At 34.6% G+C, this 14,153-nt stretch overlaps 1 protein-coding gene across 1 annotated transcript; it reads left to right on the top strand.

Moving 5' to 3' along the window:
- The first annotated feature begins 6,607 nt into the window (after positions 1-6,607).
- LOC145037417 (galactan beta-1,4-galactosyltransferase GALS3-like) lies at positions 6,608-9,500 on the top strand. Its single transcript, XM_078986070.1, has 2 exons — positions 6,608-7,927; positions 8,973-9,500. Exons 1-2 carry the CDS (start codon positions 6,756-6,758, stop codon positions 9,316-9,318), a joined length of 1,518 nt encoding a protein of 505 aa, XP_078842196.1. The 5' UTR covers positions 6,608-6,755; the 3' UTR covers positions 9,319-9,500.
- Positions 9,501-14,153: the final 4,653 nt, after the last annotated feature.

Below are 14,153 nucleotides of genomic sequence, written 5' to 3'. Positions count from 1 at the left end.
TTAAATGTGAATCATGTGTAATTCATGTGTTTCACTCGTGATTTACATGTGATTCATATGTGATATACATGTAATTTACATGTGAATCACATGTAATTCCTATGTGATTCACGTGTGATTTATATATAAACTAATTTTGAGTGCTTTTAAGGATGATCAAATAAGTAACTTACTGTGCTCAAAGGGAAACGAGATGACAGTTTCAACAAAGCACTCAAACTCATAACTTTGGTAGGAAGATCCTATGTGTGGTATTTAATTGGACGTTCAACAACATCAGTTTCAGTTACCTATTCATAAAAACTGAAAAATTATCAAATATATCATGTGCACAATATGTCAATTGTCATAAGAAAGACATAAAGAAATCTAACAGATATAACAATCAAACACATCAACATCATTTTCAGTTACCTATTCCTAAAAACTCAAAAATTAACAAATATGTCATATGCATAATATGTCAATTGTCATAAGATGACTTATTTCATGGAAAATTTTAAAAAATTAAATCAAGGCATTGCCGCATTGTTGATGAAATCCATAAAACTAATAAATTCTAGTAATTAAAAGTTAGAGAAATGTCCGGTACCTAGAAATCTAAACATTGAGAAAAATTGTTGGTAGTAATTTCGCGATAAACTTTGTTTGTCCCTACCGAACAAGTAAGCAATGAACAGTGCAACACTTACGGATTACTTTAATTTACACCTACAAAAAGTCACAATTCATACAATCGATCCTAGTAACATATTTGTAAATCAATAAATCAACATTAACATCAAACTAAACCGGTCTTTATAGTGTGATGAATACGATATCCTTATTCAATCAACAACTAACTAACGAACCCTTAGTCTCATTTAAACGGTTTACTATATCTAGAAAAGAAATAAATCTTGATCTTACTAATGCAACCGTTTCTCCAGGAGATATGATTACCCATAGGGCTACTTTACTATATAAAACTTAACTAGACGAAAAACAAAAGAAGAAACAGCAGCGCCTTGTTTAGTTGTACAGTATAAGTAGGACATGCAAATGGAAAGTAATGTATCAAAATGAAAAAAAAAGTGCAAATATACTTGTAGGCATTCAGTTCTGTAATAAGATACACAAGTAACTTATAAAGTGGTAATGGTAAAGAAGGTATATAAAATAAGATAAAGGTTGGACCATAAAAGTACGAATACAACAAATATGTGACAACCGTCAAATTCTGGTCAATTCAAAGTCAAATAAAGTCAACAAGTCAAACCAGTCAACTCAACTAACCTCGTGTATTAGGGTTTGTGTTATGTACATACTGTATAACTTGCTATATTAATGGGAAAACATCACTTGGGAAAAGTCTTGTGTAAAAATTTCCTGAGCCTTAGTGCTAATCAATGAACTAAACTGATAAAACCATGTTGCATACTCATCGGGAGTGTGTAGGATCCTTAAACAAGGCTTAACAGGGTTTACAAACCTTGCATTGCGAAGCCGGACACTCACAAATGCCAAACATGAAACCCCTCTCAATCGTTTTTACTCTATCTCTCTCTATGTCAAATCTCTCCAAGTATGTGAAATCTCTCTCAAATATCTCTCTGTATGAGAAATCTCTCCAAGAATGTCAAATCTCTCCCAAATCTCTCCAAGTATGTGAAACCTCTCTCAAATATCTCTTTGTATGAGAAATCTCTCCAAGAATGTCAAATCTCTCCCAAATCTCTCCAAGTGTTTGAAATCTCTCTCAAATATCTCTCTGTATGAGAAATCTCTCCAAGAATGTCAAATCTCTCCCAAATCTCTCCAAGTATGTGAAATCTCTCGCAAATATCTCTTTGTATGAGAAATCTCTCCAAGAATGTCAAATCTCTCCCAAATCTCTCCAAGTATGTGAAATCTCTCCCAAGTCTCTCTCAAAAGTTCCCGTAACTTTTTAGAATCATTCGGGTCATTCCGACCCTTAACCGGGTCAAAAACGGCTCAAAACGGAGTGAAAACGAGTAAAATAGGCTTTAGGAACCGAAACCCTTCTTAGGAACCGAAACCAAGAAGAGAGGCCTCTCGGGCCGAAACTCGCGAGGACCGAGCCTCTGCTCTCGGTCTCCCCTCTCAGTCTCTGTCTCTGCTCGCATCTCGGTTCCTCCCGCCTCTCTGTCTCCTTCTCACCTCTCGGTCTCTGCTCTCTCTTCCCTTCTCGGCTCTTCTTTCCCACCTCTCGGTCTCTGCTCTGTCTCTCTCTTCTCTTCTCTCGGTTTCTTCTCCTCTCTCGGTTTCTGCCCTCTCTCCTCTCGGTTCTAGCATCAGAAGACCGAAACTTGGCCAGATTTCGGAATTTTGTCACTTTTAGCTCATTTTTGATATTTTTAACATTTTAAGCCCGTTTTTCGTGATTTTAACGCGGGATTTTCTCCAGAAATTATATTCTAACATAATAACCCCTAAATATTCATAATTTAAACATATTTTCATGAAAATCATTATCTAAATAATAAAGATCTAATGGGGGATTTATTTAAGGTGGAGTGTTGACCTTGCCTTAACTTATGTCACAAGCAACCACCCCACACCCACTATATGACTAGCCACACCTCCCCTCCTTACCTAGGTCACCTCAATGTCCCTTACACTCAATTTCCACCCATTCCCATGTTTTTAGAGCTGGAACAAAACATCCTCTCTCCTTATTTCTCTCATTTGCTCTCATTTCACCAAGTATCAAACACCACTTTTCTCTCAAACTTTTTCTCTACCAAATTCGAAATTCAAGGCTGATTTTCAAGTGTTCTTCCATTCTTAGTAAGTATAATTCATCCTCCTTATGATTATTGCACTTCATTCTACTCAAATCATTGATTGCTTACACAAACTCCATAATTATGATGTTAGATCTTCAAATCTTCAAGGTGATTCTTCAAGTGTTCTTGGGTTGAACACTTCTCTTCTTCAACATTTATCTACTGAAATCACTCAAGGTGAGTTCATACCCCTACATTTTAATGTTTTCTCAAGTTTTTAAGGGGGGAATACAAGTTAAAACACCAAGAACATAACTAAATTTTTTTAACAGCCTTCATCAGAAAAGTTGAACTCCATTCACGGACTGTTTTGGACAACTTAAACATTTTATTTTTCAAAAGTAGTTCCACTTCTTAGCTTTAAAATGACTACTTGCACATCTCCACACGATTTTTCTACAATTTATGATGATTTTTACAAAACAGTCTGTCTTTTCAAACACAAATCCGGACCAGTCTATGAATATGAGCATTTTAAGACAAGTAAAAGGCTTCCAAAAATCATGATAAAAATTATGAGTAAACTATACTCATTTTAGGAACTCTCAGAATTTACGGATCTAGTTTTCGACTTCGTATGATTTTTCTATGATTTTTCTAAAACAGTGCAGAAAGATTAAGAATTAGTTAACAACTTCTAACTATCAAAACAGTTTGTAACATGTTGAGCAAAGTGTTAAGTCTTTGATGACTTCATATATTACATGTATTTCTTGTTATGATATATTTGTATAATAGGAAATTACTTATTGAATTTATAAGAATCCTCCATCATAATCATTAGTACAAAACAAAGCAAGTTAAACATAGCTATATTGTACTATACATTTGACTTACAAAGAATGGGATTCTTAAACACCACAAAGAAACATACTAAACTATAATAGGTATAGTTAGGGTACATATACATTTCAAACATTTTAATAAACTATAATAGGTATAGTTTATGATCATTTACGTAACACACTCGTACAAAAAGAAAGGGTACAAATACAAAGTGCCGGGTTTATATACAAAAGGGGGTACAAATACAAAGTACCGGGTTTTTATACAAAAAGAAAGGGTACAAATACAAAGTGTCGGGTTTATATACAAAAGGGGGTACAAATACAAAGTACCGGGTTTTTATACAAAAAGAAAGGGTACAAATACAAAGTGTCGGGTTTATATACAAAAGGGGTACAAATACAAAGTACCGGGTTTTTATACAAAAAGAAAGGGTACAAATACAAAGTGTCGGGTTTATATACAAAAGGGGTACAAATACAAAGTACCGGGTTTTTATACAAAAAGGGGTACAAATACAAAGTGTCGAGTTTATATACAAAAAAGGGTTAAAATACAAAGTACTGGGTTTTTATACAAAAAAGGGTACAAATACAAAGTGCCGGGTCTTTATACAAAAAGGGGGTACCGATACAAAGTACCAGGTTCACTTAAGATAGTTATTATGATATTAAAACTATATTTCATCTAGAATTGTTAGACTTCAACTATAATCACTGAGCGTATATGTTTGAGTCATATAAGAATTTAGTCTCGATTGGCTTAGAATTAGTGGGGCCCGCCTCATCTCCTGTTCCTCGTTGGGTTGTAGACCTAGGGCAGACCCACTATATTCAACGTTTTATCTAATTTAAACCTTATATAACTTATATACGCTGGACGATTATAGAGGAACTCTACGAATCATTCTAGGGTTCATTAATGCATCATATAGGAATATTTCTATTCACACTTAACTAAGAAAATATGGGATTTTCTGGAAATCAAACTATATCGATTTTACAAGGAAAATGGTTTCTACTTCAAACAACACTCTTATGAACTCACCAACTTAATTGTTGACACTTTTTCAAAACTACTTGTATTCTCAGGAAATCAATGAAACAGGAAAACTTCAGCGCTTTGAGGATGGGACGTTAAACCGTCAACAATTTATTTTTGTCATCATAATGTAATTGATTTTGAATCATGTAAACATATACTTTGGTGTAACTTTTTCAATTATATTTATGATGGTTGTATTTACTTTGAGCATTATTATACACGTTGTTGTGATACTGTACATAAAGTCCTCCACCCCCGGACGTTTCCACCATCCTTGGTTTAGGGGTGTGACAAAATATCATCCAATCAAAAGCAACGCCACTGTTTGTGTTTGACTCCAACTCTCTTTCAAATTCAGACCTCCAAGTATCCATAGCCTGACCTAATTTCAGAATTGTTCAATAAGAACACAAAATAGTTGGAAAATATGGATCCTCTTCAAGTTCATAGAAGTCAGAAATAGATCTCTTCCTTACTCTTGTATATCCTAGTTGAAAAGCATTTTGTCTGCCTTGGCGATATGATGTAGGAAAAGCCTAGAAGCACTCATTGTATATGATTTAAAGTTAGATTCATAGAAACCATTACTAATGAACAAAATACAAAACGTGCATGTAGAGATGAAAGATTTAAGATACATACTGAAATATGTAATAAAATTTTAAGTTAATCAAGTAGGATAAATGACTAGTTCAGTTGTCTTATATAGGAAAGCAAGTTGCGATATCTAAATTCTAAAAGTAAAGCACATAGGTTTGAGCTGTAAAATTTCATACCAGAATTGCAGATGAAGCAACGTGTTTGCGGAGACAGATCCAATGGGGAAAGCCGATAGAATTAAAGAATTACAAGCGAAAGGGATGGTCGTTGCAATGGTTGGAGATGTCATCGACGATTGACTGTCGTTTGTTGCAGTAGATTTCGGAAAAGGTGTGTCGATTAAGGCGACGATGATATAGGTTTGGAGGAGGCGATGGTGGCGATGATTGTTCTTGGGGAGATGGACGAAGTTGATTGTGGTCGTACAAGTTTTAGAGAGGGATGTCCACCGGAAATGTCCAATAGTTGGTGTCTAGTTTCATGGAAGAGGGATCTGATCGATTTTATTCCCGAATGGGGTCATTTTTTTTATCCCTAAAATACCCTCTGTGAAATTTTGTTACTATACCCCCTCCATTCTATTGATCTATTTATTTACCAAAATACCATAATACATCTTAACTATCATTTTTTTTTAATCTAACGGTCCTCTTTTAGTTCTAGGGTTCTCGGGAAACTTTAAGTTCTCAAATAATCTTTTATATATATATATATATATATATATATATATATATATATATATATATATATATATATATATATATATATAAGCTTAGGTATATAAGCTTAGGTACCCAAACTCACCATAATACGTCGTTTTGTTTGATATATTTATTATAAAGTTCTTAAACTTCAATCCTTAACTTGATTTACTTTCAAGAATTTCAAAATTTCATTATTATCTTCCTCTTACATCACATCATTTTGACGAACATCAATTAGGCTATATATATTATAGTTGAAAATGAAAATTATGTAAGAGGAAAATAAATGTGAAATTTATAAAAATCTTTGAATGAAATCAAGTTATAAGTTGAATTATAAGAATATTAGACAATTACAATGTATATATATGATACAAAACGACGTAGTATGGTGAGTTTGAGTACCTAAGTTTATATACCCTTAAGGGTATATTCATTTTTCCCATATATATATATATATATATATATATATATATATATATATATATATATATATATATATATATATATATATATATATATATATATATATATATATTCTCAGCCCAAAATTTACATTTTAACACGCTGGCATGACGGTGTCGATCGATCTCCAAAAACATAAAATAACATAAAAGAAAAATCATTAACCAGAAAAGCAATGATTATGAATGTAATAGAAAAGAAAAAGTGTCTACAAAATTAATATTAATACTCTTCCTTTCTATTTCTTGCTACACAGACCGCCTCTCTCCCACACATACTTTTGCTTTTTCTCCTTGCAGTGTTGTCTAGGGGTGATGCTGGCCTAACATTCATCTCTGTTTTTCTATTCATTCTTCAATCCACAAAAATGATGAAAGAAACTGATCAGATTCAAATTCATAATCATAAAGAGAGGAAAATGTTTATTGGTGTTGTCTGGAATTGTGCTGCTGAGCTTAAACTCTTGTTGTCTGCCCTTCTGTTTCTCTGTTCTCTAATTACTCTTTTCCAATTCTTTCCTTCCTCCGTTCGAGATCTCAGAGGGTGTGCCTCCTTTCCGCCACCTTCCTCCGCTGTCCAATTCCTTACAACCACCATCATTCCCCCACCACCAATTGAACCCCGACAAATTAAGAAACTAGATGACGTGGTGCTTGAAGGTGGTTTAATTAAGAGAAATTTCAATGGCTATGGCGCCGCCGCCTACAATTTCATACTCATGTCGGCGTACAGAGGCGGTGTCGACACGTTCGCCGTCATCGGTCTCTCTTCAAAACCCCTCCACCTTTTCTCCAAACCCACATACCTTTGCCAATGGGTCCCACACAACGTAACTGAGAATCAACAAAATATCACCACCCCCGGTTACAAAATCCTCCCTGACTGGGGCTATGGTCGCGTCTACACTGTCGTTGTCGTCAACTGTACCTTCCCTTTTCCCGTCGGCCACGACGGTGCCGGTGGACAATTGCTCGTACACGCTTCCACCTCCGGCGGCGGCGACTCCAACTTTGACCTCACGGATACCATCGAAGCTTTGACGGAGTCTCCGGGAAGCTTAAACACCTTGCAATTCACAGCAACACCGAAATATGACTACCTATACTGCGGCTCACCACTTTACGGAAATCTGAGCCCGCAGAGGGTCCGAGAATGGATGGCTTACCACGTGAAATTCTTCGGAGAGAAATCCCATTTCGTTATACACGACGCCGGCGGTGTTCATCCGGAGGTAATGGATGTTTTAAAGCCATGGATCGAAAAGGGTTACGTGACGTTGCAGGACATAAAGGAGGAGGAAAGATTTGATGGGTATTATCATAATCAGTTTCTAATCGTTAATGATTGCCTGCATAGATATCGTTTCATGACGAAATGGATGTTCTTCTTTGACGTCGATGAATTCCTCTTTGTTCCCAAGAAGGGCACCATTAAAACAGTTACAGATTCTATGTCGCAGTTTACCCAGTTCACCATTGAACAAAGAACCATGTCTAACAAGCTCTGCTACCTGGATGATACCGCTGGAAAAATTTACAGGTACGATCATATTGTTTTTGATCTTTTAGATTAAACTTTTTTCACTGTTACCCGTAATTTTTTTGATTTCGTAAATTTTAGTAACTTTCCATATGGGTTTAGATGTTTATTAGTATAGAATCTGGTTCGATTTATCACCTATAGGAACATAGATTGATACTTGACCCTTGTTAGACAACTCAGGTAGGTAATTTATTAATCAATTATTCGATTTCACATTCACATAATTTGAGATCTAAAAGCTTTGTTGCCATACAGCATCGAATCTTGCATTATTGGTATGCCAACTACTATTTCTTCCTCCTCAAATTAGGGATATTATAAGGGGTAAATGAGAATTGCAAAACATGTTATTTTCATTTATTTCTTTTATCATGTTTATAGTATTGTATTTTGATTTTTTTTTTCTAATTATAATATATTACTTGGAAAATTCTAACTAATTATAATATGATATTTGTTTTGTATTTGGAGGTAATTAATTAGCTAGATTTTCTTTCATATACTAGAAAGAAATTAAAGGAATGTATATTTTCTTGTATCCAAGCCTTTTTAGAGTACTATGTTAGATCTTCTATCCGATAAGGGATTTATAATGAGTAAAAAGAGAAGAAAAGCCAAAAGTGGAAACAAAAATAGAACGTACGTAATATTTTGGGTGATATATCAGTGATTAAAAGTTAGGTAACATAACATGCAAAAATGTGAATGTTGCATCATTGGAATGGTTGGTGTGTTCTTTTGGATTTATGCGCATTTCTTCATGTGGTGTTCGTTAAACAACGTTCCCAATGGGTCCCAAATGCGCCCATAGTCGGTGGTGGTTTCTTATGTTATAAACAAGTGTTTTTTATTTTTTTTTTTCTTTGGAAAACGTACATACAAACCAGCTACGAGTACGAATTGATATCTATTATTGTATCTATATCATTTCGTTATAAAACCATAAAACCAGCTAGTAATCTACTCATACAATTACTTGCGTGTTATTTATTGGTATAAAAAACATTGGTAACTGATGATTGTTTTTTTACAATTGTTACAGGAAATGGGGGATGGAGAAGTTGGTGTACAGGGATATAAAGAGAGGGATAAGGAGAGACAGAAAATATGTAATTCAGCCTCGGAATGTATTTGCGACAGGTGTACATATGTCACAAAATATAATGGGGAAATCGACACACAAGACAGAGGGGAAGATCATGTACTACCATTACCATGGGACAATATCGGAGAGGCGAGAACCATGTCGGCAGCTGGTGAATACCACCAATCTGAATGTGGAGGGAACGCCGTACGTGGTGGACACCACCATGAGGGAGGCGGCCGGAAATGTAAAGAGATTTGAGCTTAGAATGATTGGTCCAGTTTTGCAGAGGACTCGCCAGTGACCGACCCCACATCCTGTTTATTGATTTTGTATTATAAATATTATAAAACTTAAAATCATATAAATAATTTATAGAAAACATTACATCTTTTTTTTTTTTTTGAGTAAATTTGTTTGTATTATCTTATTCAATTCATTAACTTCATTATGGATTCTTTCGTATATTAATTTTTCTTCTTTCGATTTAGCGCTTTATCATCTTATAATATTTCATATAAATTATTATGGCGATAATTAAGTTTGTTTTTATCCTCTAATTATATCGTATATACCATTAAAAAATAAAAATAGTAATATATTTGAAACGTACATGTGAAGCCAGTTCATGACCGGCGCATGAAGAATTGTTTTCTTAAAGTTGTCTTCTCTTTTTAGAAATTCGGAAAATTCCCATGGGGAATGGGAAAAGTTGTAGATTTTTGCAAGTTATTATTCTCCAAAAACGCGAAAGTATCAACAAATGAAATGAAGTAAGCGTAAAATGCACAATTTAAGGAAAGTTACGGATTTAATTTGTTTTAAGTTCCTAATAATTTTTCTTTGTCATTTACATTATGTTTTGAGTTTTGTTAAGGGAGGAAAGAAGATAAAATGAATGATCTTAAGTTTTTTCATAAGAGGGGAAAGAAAGAAAATGAGAAATAGATGTTTATGAATTTTCTCTTTTAAGAAAAGAGAAAGGAAATAAAGGAAAGGGTGTGAGTTGGGAAAAGGCTTTAAAAAAAATCTTTTCTTCCACCTCATTACAACAATAACACCATATTTTAGTTACATCGTATCATCAAAATAATTTGCTTTTTAATTTTTTAATTAACTAAATAAGATAAAGATACTAGATTTTTTTTATTAGATCAGAGGGTATGGGTGGAAAGTTTCCTTCACTTTTTATGGGTAATAATAAAATTTCCATCACTTTCATTTCCCTCACCTAAACCCAATGAATGGGTGGGAACCATGTTGGCATAATAAATGAATGTTTTCAAATATTTAAAAGCTTAACATGTTATTCATATTGGCGAAATAAAATCACTTGAAAGAATGCTGCAAAAAGTTTCTTATGTCATCAGATTAGATACTTTAGTAGGTTGACTTTCTATACCAATATGCCCTTACATGTAGCTAATTAGCTAAACTTGAAACCAAACTTGTATGAATGAAAATCTTTTAGAATTTTGCTTTCAAGTTTCTTCTTTCTTGAATCCTCTTAAAAAACATACACCAGGAAAAAAAATGATAAGTTTTTCTGCAACTAAATCTAATTATTATAGGGATGTATTTTGGAAAGCTCCACTCAATTGTTATATATGTAATTACATATTAACATCACCTGATTGCATATCTTAAGAAATTGTACAAGTCAACACGCTTAAAAAAGAGTCAAAGGTCATAGAAATCATCTAACCTCCAACCTGTTTCAAAAACTAATACCATTTCTCATAATGTTTTTCAGATTTCTCTAACATATTGTCTATTAAGTCTAAATTTGGAAATCCAAATTCAATTTAATTTATGACTTCTCAAAAATTGGTCAAGTGCCAATTATCAAAATTTGTGGAATAGGATATAGATGAGATGACATGGCAACAAATTGTGTCTAGTAAAAGCAATAAACAAAAACTAAAAAAAAACGAAGGCTTTCCTTGTTTGGATATCATCAATTTGCCTCTTAATCTTCTCATGACACAAGAATGTCTGCATAAACAAATGTCAAAACAATCAAACTGTGTGCCTATATACATAATCTATTGTTCTAATCTAGAGTGTGAATTCGTTCAACCTTTAATTTTCTATTTTCTACCTCTTAATTAATAAATAAAAGGATTTAAATAATTTTTTGATAGGATTTACCTCTCTTTGTTTATTAGGACATTTGTAAGGGATCCATTTGCCATAGATACAATCACAGTAAGTAAAGTTTCACCAGGTCACCAAATAACAGTTACAACCTTGTTTCAAAGAGCATTACCAAACCAACATTGAGCTGATTTCGAGGGGATAATGTTATTCCTTGTAAATTACATAATCTCAGTAAGCATTTCTTTTAGGTCAAAAGGGAAATTGTAAAAACAAAAAATGTGCTTGAAGGACCCTAAGCATCTTACTTTCACTTATGTTATTCACATGAACAATACCATAAGAAAGGTTTACAGAAAGATTATCTATCGACCATGGACAAAATTTAGAACCTAAAACACAAAAATAACAAAAAAAATTTGTTTCAAATCAAGAAACATAGTATCGGTTTGGTATCAAACCAAATGAAATCAAAATTGACCAAAGCTGTAGCGTTGGGGACCGTGAGGGCGAAGAAGTAGGTCGGGTCATCGAGGTATACATAAATGTTCCATAACCACCACTATATGATGAAATTTGACATAATCGTTGTCTAAAATTGCCTCTGTAGAAAATTAGAAACCTAGTAAAACCACATACATGTAAACAATTTTAACCAACTCATAACTATCGTGGAAATCCCAAAATCGGAAGAAACCTAAATCATAATTTGAAAAGTGATGTACCTGAAAACATAAGCGTAGCATAGAATTAGGAGCAATAGAGAAATATAGAGATAAGTGTAAGGCAGTGAGATATAGAGCCGCATGAGAACGATTCTATTGGAGGATGAATGCAGTGAGTCTCAAGAAACTTTGGCTCTAAACAGGCAGTATTGGAGCCGAAAGCTAAACCGGTGATGACGTGGGTCCAAACCATTTACTATTCATCGAGGGTGAATGGGCGGTTGCTTCTGATCGAAGTCGAGAAAGGGATAGGTAGCACGGTAGTGGTCAGAGGTCTGGACTGGTGAAAGAAATAACACGTAGGTAGGAGGATAACCGTTGGAGAGCGTATGAGCATCTGATGGAGGCAGTGAGAAAAAAAAAATACATGAGATAAGGCAGTGGAGAAAAATCAGTGGGGTGCTTATCAATAGGTTCGAGAAGCATCTCAATATCTGTTAGTGATGGAAGTAAACAGATTAAAAATGTAAAAGAATTCGTAATAATAAGGGATCAGAGATTCAGAGGGAGGAGAATGCAAATCGGACAAACTATTGTGGCGAAATAGACAAAATAGCTGCGAGTTTACTGTTGTTAACTTAGGAGATTTTTAATATATATATATATATATATATATATATATATATATATATATATATATATATTAATAAAAATTACATTAAACCTAATATTTAAGTAAGTAGAAAATTAAAAAACATCGCAAACAAAAAATCAAACAACCCACAACATAGAAAACATAATTAATATTCTAATTAAAAAAACCAAAATACGTCACTCGGAATCATCATCCTCATCATCGACCTCATCGTCCTCATTATTCTCTTGAGCATCACTCTTGTCATCGGAATCTTCGCTCTCGACGAACATATAAGAATCCTCGTCTGATTCGTCAAACAAGTCATCATGAGAAAACTCTATCGGAGGTTGAATATGAGTCCTATAAACGTGTTCCACCAAATCAGCACAAAGTGCATGATGAATGTCGCGATTGTGTACTTTTATTCTATTCGCCCAATACTCTTGTGTACCAACGGTTACTCCTTCGACATTTGGCAAAACTTCTTTTTCGCTGTACCAACATATCGCTCTTTCTTCGTCTTCAATGTTGGGTCAAAATATGGTTTATACTTTGCTTTTCTGGGCAATAATATTTTTATGTAATATTTTATGAGCTTACAATCTAGTTTACATCCACGTGGGGTGTTTACGGTCAGTGTTTACGGCCGTAAACCCATTTCGGCCCATGTTCCCCTTGTATATATATAGGTGTTAGGGGTGAGGAGTAGAGATTGATGAACAGAAAAAGGAGTGCACGGTCTACAGAGAAGAGTTTGTGTTAGTGTGTGTAAATCTCTTGTATTTGGATCTTCATTCATATCAATACATACAAGATTCATATTATACTTCTTCTCCTTCGCTTCTATTTGATCTGACATGATCCATTTGATTGAGATTTCCCACCATCAAACGGATCTGATTGATACACACGCAGATTAGGGACTTACAATTGGTATCAGAGCAGAACTGGTGTCAAAGCGAAATACAATCAAGTTTTCGATTGTTTACGATTCAAATTGGTTTCTACTGCAAAAAGGTTTTAAGATCAATTCAGAAATCAAGGTTTTCTCGAACTTCTGGTAGTTCATGGCCCAAGCTTACGACCGTAAACTGTGATTACGGCTACAAACTTCTTCATTGTTCTTGAACCGTAAGCTTGGTTCTAAGGCCCTAAAGGAGCATCTTTAACAACCGTACACAACACCGTAAATTCCGTTACGACCGTAAACTCAGACCATAATGTAGTACCCATAATCAGAAAGAGTAAGAAAGGAAAGGAAAACCCTAAGTCAAGGGGTCAGCTTGTCGAGTCCATAGGTGAACTCGACGAGTCGGAGTGGCATTCGGGTTATGGAATAAGTGACCGACTCGACGAGTCGGAAAGTAGACTCGACGAGTCTGGTCTGATCGAGGAAAGCCCTAATCCGAGGGTTTGCACCCTATTTAAAGGACCTTAAGTCCTCTCTGTAGCCCTCCTTGTCGGCCAGAAGCTAATATACACGATTCCAAACCCTAGTTGAGTGAGAGAAGGAAGGAAGTGGGTTTGGGGCTTTTGCAAGAGGAAGGTTTGGAGGATTTGACCACTAAAGAGCTGCAGGATCGAACCCTTTTGTTGTGAGCATCAGTTTGAAGGTAGCAATCTGTCACTTTGCCTTTTTTGCTTCTAGATCTTCTCATGGATGGTGTTTTGAGGCCATTTTGGTATGATAAGGAGCCTTTTTCAGTTAGAAGTCCAGATCTAAGGTTGCTACTTCAGATC

Source organism: Lactuca saligna, chromosome 3 (genome assembly GCF_052625555.1).
Source record: "Lactuca saligna cultivar CGN05327 chromosome 3, ASM5262555v1, whole genome shotgun sequence".
Taxonomy (NCBI): domain Eukaryota; kingdom Viridiplantae; phylum Streptophyta; class Magnoliopsida; order Asterales; family Asteraceae; genus Lactuca; species Lactuca saligna.
The sequence above is the reverse complement of the archived record's forward strand: the minus strand, read 5'-3'. Positions and strand labels throughout refer to the sequence as shown.

What these genes read in the sequence shown, in the direction of transcription:
- LOC145037417 (XM_078986070.1), top strand. Translation starts at nt 6,756, where the DNA reads ATGATGAAAGAAACTGATCAGATTCAAATTCATAATCATAAAGAGAGG. An exon ending in ACCGCTGGAAAAATTTACAG is followed by an intron (nt 7,928 to 8,972) that starts GTACGATCATAT and finishes CAATTGTTACAG; the next exon opens with GAAATGGGGGATGGAGAAGT.